Raw genomic sequence first — 12,941 nt, forward strand, 5'->3', positions numbered from 1 at the left:
ATCCTGAAGGGTGCCGAGAGCCCCGGAGCGGTCGTGCTTCACGCGGGGGCTAACGACACCAAGCTGCGGCAGACGGAGACACTGAAGAGGGACTTCGGGAGCCTGATCGAGACAGTGCGCCGCACATCGCCCGTGACGACGATCGTGTCAGGACCACTTCCCACGTATCGACGAGGACACGAAAAGTTCAGTAGGCTTTTTGCTTTAAATGAATGGTTATTGTCATGGTGTAAAGAACAGAAACTGCTCTTTGTTAATAACTGGAATCTTTTCTGGGAGCGTCCTAGGCTGTTTCGCGCTGATGGTCTGCATCCCAGCAGAGTCGGGGCGGAGCTCATGTCGGACAACATCTCCAGGACGCTGCGCTCCATGTGACTAGTAAGCCAAATCTCAAATAATTGTCCTGATGACTTGTGTTCTACCCGCTTAAATGATAGAAGTACTTGTGCTGTCCAATCTATAAAGACTGTGTCTGTTCCCCGAATAGTGAGGTCAAAATATAAATTTAATGCAGGATCTAGAAAAAATCTGATCGTGATTAAACCAGAACAATTTAAAATAAATGAACAAAAACCATTTTTAAAGTTTGGGCTCCTAAACATTAGATCACTCTCACCCAAAGCAGTTATTGTAAATGAAATGATCACAGATAATCGTTTTGATGTACTCTGCTTGACTGAAACCTGGCTAAAACCTAATGATTATATTGGTCTAAATGAGTCTACTCCACCAAGCTACTATTATAAGCATGAGCCCCGTCAGACTGGTCGTGGCGGCGGTGTTGCAACAATATATAGTGATATTCTCAATGTTACTCAGAAGACAGGATACAGGTTTAACTCATTTGAAATACTAATGCTTAATGTTACACTGTCAGACATGCAAAAGAAATCTATCGTATCTCTTGCTCTGGCTACTGTGTATAGACCACCAGGGCCGTATACAGATTTCCTAAAAGAATCTGCAGATTTCCTCTCAGACCTATTGATTACTGTTGATAAAGCGCTAATTGTCGGAGATTTTAATATTCACGTTGATAATACAAATGATGCATTAGGACTTGCGTTTACTGACCTAATAAACTCTTTTGGAGTAAAGCAAAATGTCACCGGGCCCACTCATCGTTTTAATCATACGCTAGATTTAATTATATCGCATGGAATTGATCTTACTGATATAGATATCGTACCTCAAAGCGATGATGTTACTGACCATTTCCTTGTATCGTGCATGCTGCGTATTACTAATATTAACTATATGGCTCCGCGTTATCGTCCGGGCAGAACTATTGTTCCAGCCACCAAAGACAGATTCACAAATAACCTGCCTGATTTATCTCAACTGCTCTGTGTACCAATAAGTACACATGAACTAGACACTTCATTTCCAGCGTTATCGTTGACATGATTGCAAAGATATTATTTAAACTGAGCTGGATGTTGACATCACTGAATTCAATGATGAACTGTCTTTAACTGAAAAATTAGTGTTTACTATTGTCATTTTGCATTATTGACACTATTTTCCTAATTAATGCTGTTCAGTTGCTTTGTCACAATCTGTATTGTTAAAAGCGCTATATAAATAAAGGTGACTTGACTTGACTTGACTTTGTAGAAAACGAAGCGTTTGAGAGATCCAATACATAGTACTGCCATGTTTTTACAGTTTGTTTTACATTTTTAAATGAAAAAGAATGTGTTTTTTGAACATTAAAGCCTGTCAACATATTCTGTTACACCAAATATACAAAATAATGATCTTTAAAAAAAGCATCATATGACCCCTTTAAAACCAGATTGTATCCGCTTCAGAAATTGGTGTACTGCGTATACTCTAAGCCAGAGGTTCTGAAACTTTTTATGCCAAGTACCACCTCAGAAAATATTTGGCTCTCCAAGCAGAGGCGTCATGCCCATTCAAAGTGAAAAATGCAATACTCAATATGGCCGCTAGTGCTGCACGATTAATCGAATGCGATTGTCATGCGCATCTTGTCAGTAAAGCCGGTTCTGTAATCAGTAGTAGATCTCCATCACGTGCTTTCAGATGGAGCAGCATTTACTACACAAGAGCAGTAGTTCACGGACAAGCTACTCAAAATCGTGTTCGGCGCTCTCCTTTAAAACAATTGAAAAAAGTTGCTAGCCTTGGGAAAAAACACTTTGGTAATGTACAAGATGAGTCCAGACATGAACAATTCTGTTTGATCTAGACAGGATGAATGTCATGTTATCCATTCAAGGTTGCCACAAGCTATTTATTTGTACTGCTCCTCTTTATTGGCCCTATCGAATGGCTCCAGTAAGAGCTTCACTCAGCAAAGCTCCAGTCGCTTTACAATTCATACCAAGGGAGTGAAAAAAAAGCAACTATCTGGACAAGAGATACTTGAGACAAAGTGGTGAAACAACCCAAAATAGCACCATCTCTCAACTGAAGGACTGTGATGTGTCCAGCATGCATGCAGGGAAGAAAAAAAAAACACAGAAAGGTTCCAGATGCACAGCCACTGGCAAAACCAAATATAGTGTTGAAGTATTAAAAGAAGACCAGAGCTTCTAAAGTGGATGATGATTAATGTTCATCAATCATCTGTCCTAATGCATATACACACTTACCCTGGCAAAGTCGAAGGCATATCGGTAAATGAGCTTGAAACTGGTGGCATCATTGAGGACAGACCTCAGGTAGTCTAGAGAGTTCCTGAGTTTTTCAGTAGAGTCACATCTGTGTATGGCGGAAAAGTGAAGATTGGGATGAGAATACGTGTAGTAGCATGGTAGTAGATGAATTTAAGGTTCATGTTTGGCCAGACATACTGCAATGAGCCCATTCCCTTGAGCCACTCCTGTAAAGTGAAGTAACCCATACTCTGGGCATCAAGCTTCCAGGCCAATACCAGCATCACTACCTGCATACAAACATACATTAAAATGTAAAGCTACTGGCAAGATATTTTTAGAATAAACTATCAAATCATATTAGATCCGTTTAGTTTTCTTACATTCTCTGGCTCCACGCCAATGTCTTCACAGAATTTCTCCATCCCGTCCGGTCCAAAAACATCATCACAACCTATTCACACGACACATTCAAAAATAATTTACTATTATATACAGTGGCCCCAAAAAGTATTTAGACACTTAAGCCACAATTAAAAATGTATAAATGTCTTTGCATTACATTAAAAACAAGGCATTTATTTTAAAGAAATACAGAACAAAAGTTTGTTAACTTGGGTTTCAAAATATGAAGAAATAGGTATTCCATTTAAAATAAAAACAAAAAAGTCTTGGACACTTTCTAGTTGTCAAACTTTGTGGAACATGTTCATATGTTAATGTGCCAGGGCACTTTGAACTTAATAGGATCTGACTTTACTTTATTATTTTGTATGCAATGAAATTCAGACATTTAAGTGTGACTTAAGATTCCAAATACATGTTAGTAAGTATATACTTATAGTCATTCTATTTGCATCTTAACTTCATTTGGAAAGTGTCTGAAGCCACAAGGAATTCTGAATCCAAAAAAAATTAAAATCTAGCCTAAAATTAGGTGACATTATTCACTGCCTTCTAGACATTATCAAGTCAAATTATATCAACTTACCAGATTCTGATGTGATTATACTCTTTTTAGGACCTTACCAATTAAATCAAAAAGATATACATTTGCAATAGTTCATAGTACTATGATAAACTCAATATGACTTACAATTTTGCCCACATACCTGCATATTCATAAAACCATTCTAGACATCTTTTGCTAGAAAAAGCTTCGGCTTCCTGGATTTGCAATGTCTCCTGTTTTCTGTAAACACTGAAATGAATAGACAAGGACTGAGTGGAGGCTATTTAAATACACATTAACACACATTTGTATACACATTTAAGCACGAACATGCTACATCTGATACAAACAAGAAGAGACACATGCTCTGAGGGCAGAAATCCACCCACACAAAGAGATCTGATGGTGCAATTAACAGATATGATAATTGCAACTTTCTATTGACATTAAAGCAGCACTATGTAACTTTTGGCGCTCTAGCGGTTAATAAACAGAACTGCACACATCCCGCGGAAGAACATTCCAACCGGAGCTAATTCTCAAAATTTATGTCTATGGCAATTCACACAGGTATGTGTTACTCCGCAGCGGTGACAACCTGACCAGGCTACAATAGTCCAAATACAAGTACTTATTATAAGTGTATCGTAGTGATTCGGAATAAGACAAAAATGCAGTTTGGAAGATGAATTCATGATGCACTCGCTCATTATATACATTTTGCAAATTCTGAACACAGAAAAAGTTACATAGTGCTGCTTTAATATATTATAAAGAACATTCAGTTCCTTCTGTGCATAAATACAGAATTTCTTAATTGATATGATTTAACAGACACCTAGTTTATTTGTTAATCAAAAAGTTAGCTAGATGGATGAGTGTGTATGTGTGAGTGAATTAGAGGAAGGTCAACGGACAGATGGAATGGACAGAGATGAAAGGCTGGAGATATGGATGAGTGAATGAATGGAAAGGTGAATGTTTTGAGCATACTTATCCTGCCGGCTCTTCTTAGCAGACAGGTCATCTCCAGCAGTGGGTCTCCTCTTTTTCCTGGGGGGCATGGCTCTGGAGCAGCAGGCTGGAAAAGATAGACAGACACAACACAAAGATGATGATTATTTTTTTGTGTCCTTTTTCAGTCATTCCCTCCCTCAAACCAGGGATATGTCCTTACTTATGCTATTTAATGCGTTCTGAGTTATTTACACTGTTAAAGATTTAGATTCTCATTTAGCTCCGCCCACGGCATGCCTCCAGGAGCTCAGCTGTTTTCGGAGAAAATCGTAAAGCTGTATCTTTCTTTTATAAATCTGATAAAGACTAAAGACTCTTCAAAAATATGAAGGATGCAATACCACTATATAGGTACTCAAGATTAACATGAGATTGGCCGAAACTGTGTGTTATGTCCCCTTTAAGATGGCCTGCAAACTCAAAAGAGCTCTTATCAAGCTTTAATATTAAAACCTGGAGGAATGTTACTTCTATAATGAAAAAATTTAAGAATTATAGTAAAAATACACAAGCTTCTTAAAAGTTTGCGACCAGTAAGATGTTCACCAATAAGAGGGAAACTGTGATACATTTTTTCACAGACATTTTGATGAATAGAATGTTCAAAAGAACATCATTTTTTTCTTACAGACATCTTTTGTAACATTATACATGTCTTTACTGTTAATTATGATCAATATCCTTGCTGAATAAAAGCATTAAAATCCTACAGACTTTAAATGGTTTTAAATGGTTGAGTAGAAGAAAAAAATATACATCATGATGCAAGTTTCCAGCATCAAGTACGCTTTAAGTTCTAATTAAATTTAAAATCAGCAGCAAAAAAGAAAATTATGTTTGATAATAGTTGATAAGGTTATGAAGGGATGGAGAAGCATGCAAGGTGAGGTCACTACCTGTACCGTGAGTCTCTGGGCCGACGTCTTCTGTCAGGTTCTATGGTGAAAAAGAAACAGCATTTAACATCCACAATCACTCTTTCTCTCTCTTACTCAAACAACATTCTGCAGCAGAGTAGCAGCTATTAGCACCGCACCATAAAAGAATAAAGTAAGCATGTGTATGTGTGTGATGTAGGTGGCTGATCATCTTATATTCCTGTAACCTTTACAGATGCTGCCTGTGCTCTTCTCGGGGAGGAAAATTCTGGAAATAAGTTAATGTAGAGCAAAACTCTGTGTGAAGTATATGACTTGATCAAAGGTTAATCTGTAGTATGTAATTAGGGATGCACCGATATGAAAATTTTGGCCGATACGGATAACCGATTATTCTTTATTTTTGAAAGCCGATAACCGATATGTTGGCCGATAAATCTATATCCAAATTGTTATATACTTTTTGAGAGCCTGATTACAAAAAAGGTCTCATCATTAAAAGCCACATCCCAAACACTTCAACATAAAATACAAGTGGTTGTTGTTATTAATAATATATCAATGATTTTGAAAAAGTAACAAATTAATACCACTGTTTTAAATAGCAGCCGTTGAGCTGCACGTGCTGAAGCTGAAGAGCTGAATGAACATGGTAAACTGAAGCGTTTTGCTGGCAGCTTATTTAACTCAAGGAAATGCATCCTGAGATTAATATTAATACAACATAAACATAATATTACAACTTATATATGTACAAAATGATGCAGTTATTGCGTGCTATAGTCAGAATGTGTGATCCTGTTGTGGATGCGCTCTTCCCATATCAACGCGCTGAAACACAGCAACTAAACCCAAAGAATGCACAACGTTTTATTATAATAATGTTCTCATTAGAATGTTATATACACAACATTCCCAATCATAGTTATTAATGTTGTGCACTGCTGTTTGAGCTGCGTGCGCTGAGCTAAAGACGATCACCGGTAAACTGAAGCACTCTTTTAACTAATATAAATCAGATATACATCAAATAAACACAATATTAAAACGTACAATTGCACAAAAGGCTGCAAACGAACAGCGCGCATCTGAAGTGTCTCTGAAGGAAATAATGAATTATTTATCGGCTTTAAGATATCGGCCAAATTTTCTTATCAGGCCGATACCGATAACAGAAAAAATGAGCATTTATCGGCCGATACCGATATGGTGGCCGATATATCGTGCATCCCTATATGTAATAATGCCTTTGAGTGTCCTAACCTCACATATGACCAAACACTGCTATCCTACAATGCTAATCTACCAAGACAGGCAACACCGGCCAGTACAGCACCGTCAGCTTTTGCATTAATCTCAATATAAGAGCAACAAGGGAACAGAGGATTTATGGCCTGATCTAATAATATTCACACTACAATGTCAGCGGTCATCACATCTGCAAAATTTTGCATGCAATTATACATATTATATATCTATATCTATATATACTGTAGTTCTACTCATCTGCTATCCGTTGCCTATTTGTTTAGAAGTTTTTTATTGTCAAAAGTATTTTACATTATGGATTACGCTATTTTAACAAATACAGGACAGTTTTGTCTAAAAACCTGCATAACCCACCTAGTCATGGTTATAAATGATCTATTCTAATGCCTCTTAAAAGGTTTTCTCTTTTAAAAGTCATGTTTGAAGAGAGTTTGAAGGTTGACAAATCAAACAAATGTCCAAGTGCTTTCAAATCGTAATCATAAATCTTTATTCGCAGGATTCAACTTCAGCAAAGAACAAATCTGGTATTTCAGAGAGTTTGATCCATGCGTTTTGATTTGCGTTCACATAATAAACAACACAGAAATCAGTCTTGATACATTGGTTCCTGTACTTTGGTAGGGACCTTAAAGCAAACATGTTTCGAATAAAACTGAATGCTTTGTTGATTCCAGGTTGGTTTATTGGCCTGCCTGCCAGAATCACACTGAAACAAAAGAATCAATCATCTAGTGATGAACTATACATGAAAATGTGCATAAATCCCACCAGTAAAAATACTCTTGGTTTAAATTATTTAAAGGCGTTAATGTTAAATCTGGCAATAAAGCTGATGGATATTTAAGTGCATGCAGACGGAGTCCATATTTACCAGCCTGTGCAGGGTGTGGTAGATCTTATGGATACTGGCCAGTGTGGACAAATGAGAGTTCAGCTGGAAATCTGTGAGGGACGTACAAAAATAAACATCTGTTACTCCTGGTAGTTATGTACGCATCTGGACTGTACATAGGTTTGTGTGTTGCTTGTTGTGTTGTGTATATATGTTCATACAGTGTCTTCAGTCTACATGTTGAAATTATTGAGGATATGGGAAAGAAGCATCTGCTCCAGTCAGCCTGTATAGCGACAGAAATATGAGAGGCCATGTGAGATGCTGAAGTGTTTCTAATAGTCTAATGCATACAGTATACATTTAACTGCTCTATGTGTCTTCATCATGAAGATAGCCACCTACCAACACTGTCATCCATAATCTTTATATTATCAAGTATGGTTTCATCAAGAAAGTAAATGCCACTGTGGAGGTCATATTTCTCTAGCATGTAAATATCAGGTCATAGTGAATCTTTTGTATCTAGAAAAATTTATGAATGCAAGATTTGGGATTAGATACATTTGAGAAGGTATATACACAGAGACCCAAACACAGATTGAAACAGGCTTGCAAGTGTATACTTAACTCCAGTTGCACAAAAAGTACACAGCAATATTCCAGAAACTTGTAACCTAACACTTCAAAAGATGCATTGATTCATTGTACGTGATAACGTGATGAAATTGAATTGTTTTCAAAGAAAGTCAGTAATGCCGATTCCCTTTCAGTCTTTAATTTACTTTTAGATCCGCAGTTTTTCATTCAGCATATTCTGATATGAATAGATGGCATCTTTTTAAAGGTCCACTAGACCTCAGTGTCTAAGAACTGTCTTCATGCAGTGCAATTGAACAAATAACATATTCTAAAGCATAAAGAAGCCCTAATTGAAGTGTATGGTTCTTATTATCATTTGTTTTAATTAAATTAATAACATGACGAAGGTGGATCAGGCACCAATGTCCCTACTAAATGCTTACTGGTTATATTTAATTTAACTTTTCTTCTGTTACATTAACTTGCTGTACGTTTTGTTTATTTGTTTGTTTTCAAATAATATTAATAATAAATTATTTGGTATTTATTAGACTGTTTCTGACTTCAGTCGGAATGGAAAAACCTTATACAATATTCAAAGGATAAAACATGTGTTGGTGCACGAAAACTAGGTTAGTATTACGCATTTTTAGAGAAATTAATGACTGACTTAACGATGTGAAAATTACATACGCATATGATTCATTTAGCAAACATTTTAAACTTCCACCTTCACGCTATTCGGATCTAAAATATTACGTATCGGTGCAGGCCTTTCTATACAAGCGATGAGCGAGTAGACAAGCCCCCGAGACAACATTAAATTCAGAGTTGATGAAAGACATCCAGTTTAAACAGAGTCTAATCCAGGGAATAATTAAAGCAAACTCGACATAAAACGAGACTATTTGTGAACGTGTGACGCAGTTGTCAGGAATGTCAGTGGATATGAAATACCCCAAACATGTAAGAAACAGTATTATTCGCATTCACACCAACACATTTCAAACATTCACATCTCTATACTGACTGCAGTTGAAAATAAGATTTTCTGCCACATAGTTCACATATGAGCGCATGTTTGCGCTCATATGTGAACTATGTGGCAGAAAAAACTTGCAACGACTTTCCAAAGTATTTGAAGCGTCTGTGGACTTCTGGGGAATGTAGTCTAACGACAACCAACTCCTGCGTTTGCCAATGAAATGGTTCAGGTGAATAAACTACATTTCCCATAATTCCTCAAATCATAATTTCAATCGGTACTCTCCCCCAACTGATGAATGCGACCCAAATGCTGCAAAAAAGATTTTCTATCTTTGATCAAAGATATTTTTTCACAACGATATGCAGTTGATCTTTCAGAGGGACGTACAGTAATGCGCCAGATCATACTCGACGTGTTTGCAAGCACTATTTTTTTACACAACTGCGTCACAATTTTCACCCCCTGTCATTTTTCCGCAGTTTTCTCGAAAAAAAACTGACCCGTTTAGCTCTAAAACAACAATCTTTCACTTGCTCTTCGGTTGCTTTGCATCGCTCGCTCGAGTTGTGATGAGATGGATCCCTTAAGGTTATTTGGGTATTAAAGGTAATTAGTGAACAAGTGTATTGTGTAAATAGGATCAGATACCTTGCTCGGATTTCTGTATATACTCGAGCAAAGAAGCCTAAAATGCAGCGTTATTCCTTGCAAGGTCGTTGTCGCTTGCAAGCGCCCAAGACACCGGAGTAAAAACACAAAGAGAGCAGCTAGCAAGCTCGGAGTCAATCTGATGATTTGTATGCTCGGGTAACGGCTACTTTGCTCACAAAATGCGTCAATACAGCGAATCATACATCTTAAAAGAAGTCACGGCGACCTGTCAGGGTGCAGCAAGTTCGCAATTGCCATCACAGGTCGACAGAATACGAATAGCAGTGAAAACGCACTATTGTACTTACTTGACGCATCTGAGTGCATTTTTATGAAACACACAACTGTATTTGTGTGAGTCTGCAGACCGGCCAGTGGGCGGGACATGTCAATATTATACATGCCCACAAATTTTTTAGATGGACGAAATTTTCAGTCACCACGCCCACTCGTGTCACTGATTGGTCGAGAGCAGTGTCAAATACACTGCCCAAGCGCACTGTCTACATCCCGCCTCTAAACCAACGTGATTGGTTAAAACGCTTCCATAGCCCCTGCCCTCGACGCACATCAGTTACAATAGTTTCCTCGTGCATAGCAGAAAGCCAGCCCACGATGATACGCTATTGGCTCAGCTTTGCACCAACACAGAGCCCACTTGGGTTAACAAAACAATGGTGAGAGAATACAGTGAAAAACATTACAGAACGAGGTTGCTTTTGCTTGTTTCTGCGCTGCTGTCATCCAAACATTTCAATGAAAAGTTGCTAAAGTCAATTGAAGGAACCAGGAACCACAATTATGTTAGTCATTGAGATTAAAAGGCTGTTCACACCCAAATATCATCATCACTTCCTGACCCTAATGTTGTTTAGAATCAGTATTTATCTGTTGACCAAAAAAATAAGACGTTGGGCATACTGGCAACTTCAGTCACCATTCACTTGCAATGTATTTATTGACAATAGATACTATAAAGGCAAATGGTGATCAGTGTGCCTAGCATCTCCATTTGTGTATGCTATATGCAGTGTATTTCAGTAAAACGTACCATGTGCTTAGTGTTACATGGTCTTTGTCCGGTGAGGTCCGGTTGGGGAGTTACGGAACGATCTCATATATCGCGTAATCTTATTAACTGTTTATCTCCTGAACTGCATCTTTCTTTACCACGCTGTTCAGCGCCAATCCCACCGTGCAGTCAATTTCACTGGTTAACGTTACGGTCAGGTGTGGGGTAGGTTTAGGGGTTAGCATCTTTTGTAGCATAGTGTAGGAAATCAACACTTTAATTGACACAACCAATAAAATCTTTAGAATCAGCTGTGGGGCGGAGTTTGCAATGAAGTGGATTGGGGGAAAAAAATTGCGTTTAAACTTCCACCTTCACGCTATTCGGATCTAAAATATTACGTATCGGTGCAGGCCTTTCTATACAAGCGATGAGCGAGTAGACAAGCCCCCGAGACAACATTAAATTCAGAGTTGATGAAAGACATCCAGTTTAAACAGAGTCTAATCCAGGGAATAATTAAAGCAAACTCGACATAAAACGAGACTATTTGTGAACGTGTGACGCAGTTGTCAGGAATGTCAGTGGATATGAAATACCCCAAACATGTAAGAAACTGTATTATTCGCATTCACACCAACACATTTCAAACATTCACATCTCTATACTGACTGCAGTTGAAAATAAGATTTTCTGCCACATAGTTCACATATGAGCGCATGTTTGCGCTCATATGTGAACTATGTGGCAGAAAAAAACTTGCAACGACTTTACAAAGTATTTGAAGCGTCTGTGGACTTCTGGGGAATGTAGTCTAACGACAACCAACTCCTGCGTTTGCCAATGAAATGGTTCAGGTGAATAAACTACATTTCCCATAATTCCTCAAATCATAATTTCAATCGGTACTCTCCCCCAACTGATGAATGCGACCCAAATGCTGCAAAAAAGATTTTCTATCTTTGATCAAAGATATTTTTTCACAACGATATGCAGTTGATCTTTCAGAGGGACGTACAGTAATGCGCCAGATCATACTCGACGTGTTTGCAAGCACTATTTTTTTACACAACTGCGTCACAATTTTCACCCCCTGTCATTTTTCCGCAGTTTTCTCGAAAAAAAACTGACCCGTTTAGCTCTAAAACAACAATCTTTCACTTGCTCTTCGGTTGCTTTGCATCGCTCGCTCGAGTTGTGATGAGATGGATCCCTTAAGGTTATTTGGGTATTAAAGGTAATTAGTGAACAAGTGTATTGTGTAAATAGGATCAGATACCTTGCTCGGATTTCTGTATATACTCGAGCAAAGAAGCCTAAAATGCAGCGTTATTCCTTGCAAGGTCGTTGTCGCTTGCAAGCGCCCAAGACACCGGAGTAAAAACACAAAGAGAGCAGCTAGCAAGCTCGGAGTCAATCTGATGATTTGTATGCTCGGGTAACGGCTAGTTCACTCACAAAATGCGTCAATACAGCGAATCATACATCTTAAAAGAAGTCACGGCGACCTGTCAGGGTGCAGCAAGTTCGCAATTGCCATCACAGGTCGACAGAATACGAATAGCAGTGAAAACGCACTATTGTACTTACTTGACGCATCTGAGTGCATTTTTATGAAACACACAACTGTATTTGTGTGAGTCTGCAGACCGGCCAGTGGGCGGGACATGTCAATATTATACATGCCCACAAATTTTTTAGATGGACGAAATTTTCAGTCACCACGCCCACTCGTGTCACTGATTGGTCGAGAGCAGTGTCAAATACACTGCCCAAGCGCACTGTCTACATCCCGCCTCTAAACCAACGTGATTGGTTAAAACGCTTCCATAGCCCCTGCCCTCGACGCACATCAGTTACAATAGTTTCCTCGTGCATAGCAGAAAGCCAGCCCACGATGATACGCTATTGGCTCAGCTTTGCACCAACACAGAGCCCACTTGGGTTAACAAAACAATGGTGAGAGAATACAGTGAAAAACATTACAGAACGAGGTTGCTTTTGCTTGTTTCTGCGCTGCTGTCATCCAAACATTTCAATGAAAAGTTGCTAAAGTCAATTGAAGGATCCAGGAACCACAATTATGTTAGTCATTGAGATTAAAAGGCTGTTCACACCCAAATATCATCATCA

General features: G+C 38.3%; 1 protein-coding gene across 5 annotated transcripts in view; it reads right to left on the minus strand.

Moving 5' to 3' along the window:
• The window catches only part of LOC107597444 (DCN1-like protein 4), a 15,113-nt gene extending 2,636 nt beyond the window's left edge, over window positions 1-12,477 (minus strand). Inside the window, exons 1-11 of one of the 5 annotated variants that reach the window (XM_016288505.1) lie at window positions 12,399-12,477; window positions 7,981-8,100; window positions 7,797-7,861; window positions 7,615-7,685; window positions 5,490-5,529; window positions 4,570-4,657; window positions 3,737-3,825; window positions 3,616-3,648; window positions 3,008-3,078; window positions 2,823-2,914; window positions 2,622-2,730 (exon numbers count right to left, since the gene is read on the minus strand). In XM_016288505.1, the coding sequence (XP_016143991.1) occupies window positions 2,622-2,730; window positions 2,823-2,914; window positions 3,008-3,078; window positions 3,616-3,648; window positions 3,737-3,825; window positions 4,570-4,640 (465 nt within the window). In that variant the 5' untranslated portion in view covers window positions 4,641-4,657; window positions 5,490-5,529; window positions 7,615-7,685; ... (1 more) ...; window positions 7,981-8,100; window positions 12,399-12,477. Of the gene's footprint in view, window positions 1-2,621; window positions 2,731-2,822; window positions 2,915-3,007; window positions 3,079-3,615; window positions 3,649-3,736; window positions 3,826-4,569; window positions 4,658-5,489; window positions 5,530-7,614; window positions 7,686-7,796; window positions 7,862-7,980; window positions 8,101-9,793; window positions 9,955-10,104; window positions 10,199-12,398 lie in introns of those variants that run through there. The other 4 variants (XM_016288502.1, XM_016288501.1, XM_016288506.1 and 1 more) reach the window with 4 other exon arrangements.
• Window positions 12,478-12,941: the final 464 nt, after the last annotated feature.

The sequence above is a fragment of the Sinocyclocheilus grahami genome, unplaced genomic scaffold, assembly GCF_001515645.1.
Source record: "Sinocyclocheilus grahami isolate Dianchi unplaced genomic scaffold, SAMN03320097.WGS_v1.1 scaffold232.1, whole genome shotgun sequence".
Classification (NCBI taxonomy): domain Eukaryota; kingdom Metazoa; phylum Chordata; class Actinopteri; order Cypriniformes; family Cyprinidae; genus Sinocyclocheilus; species Sinocyclocheilus grahami.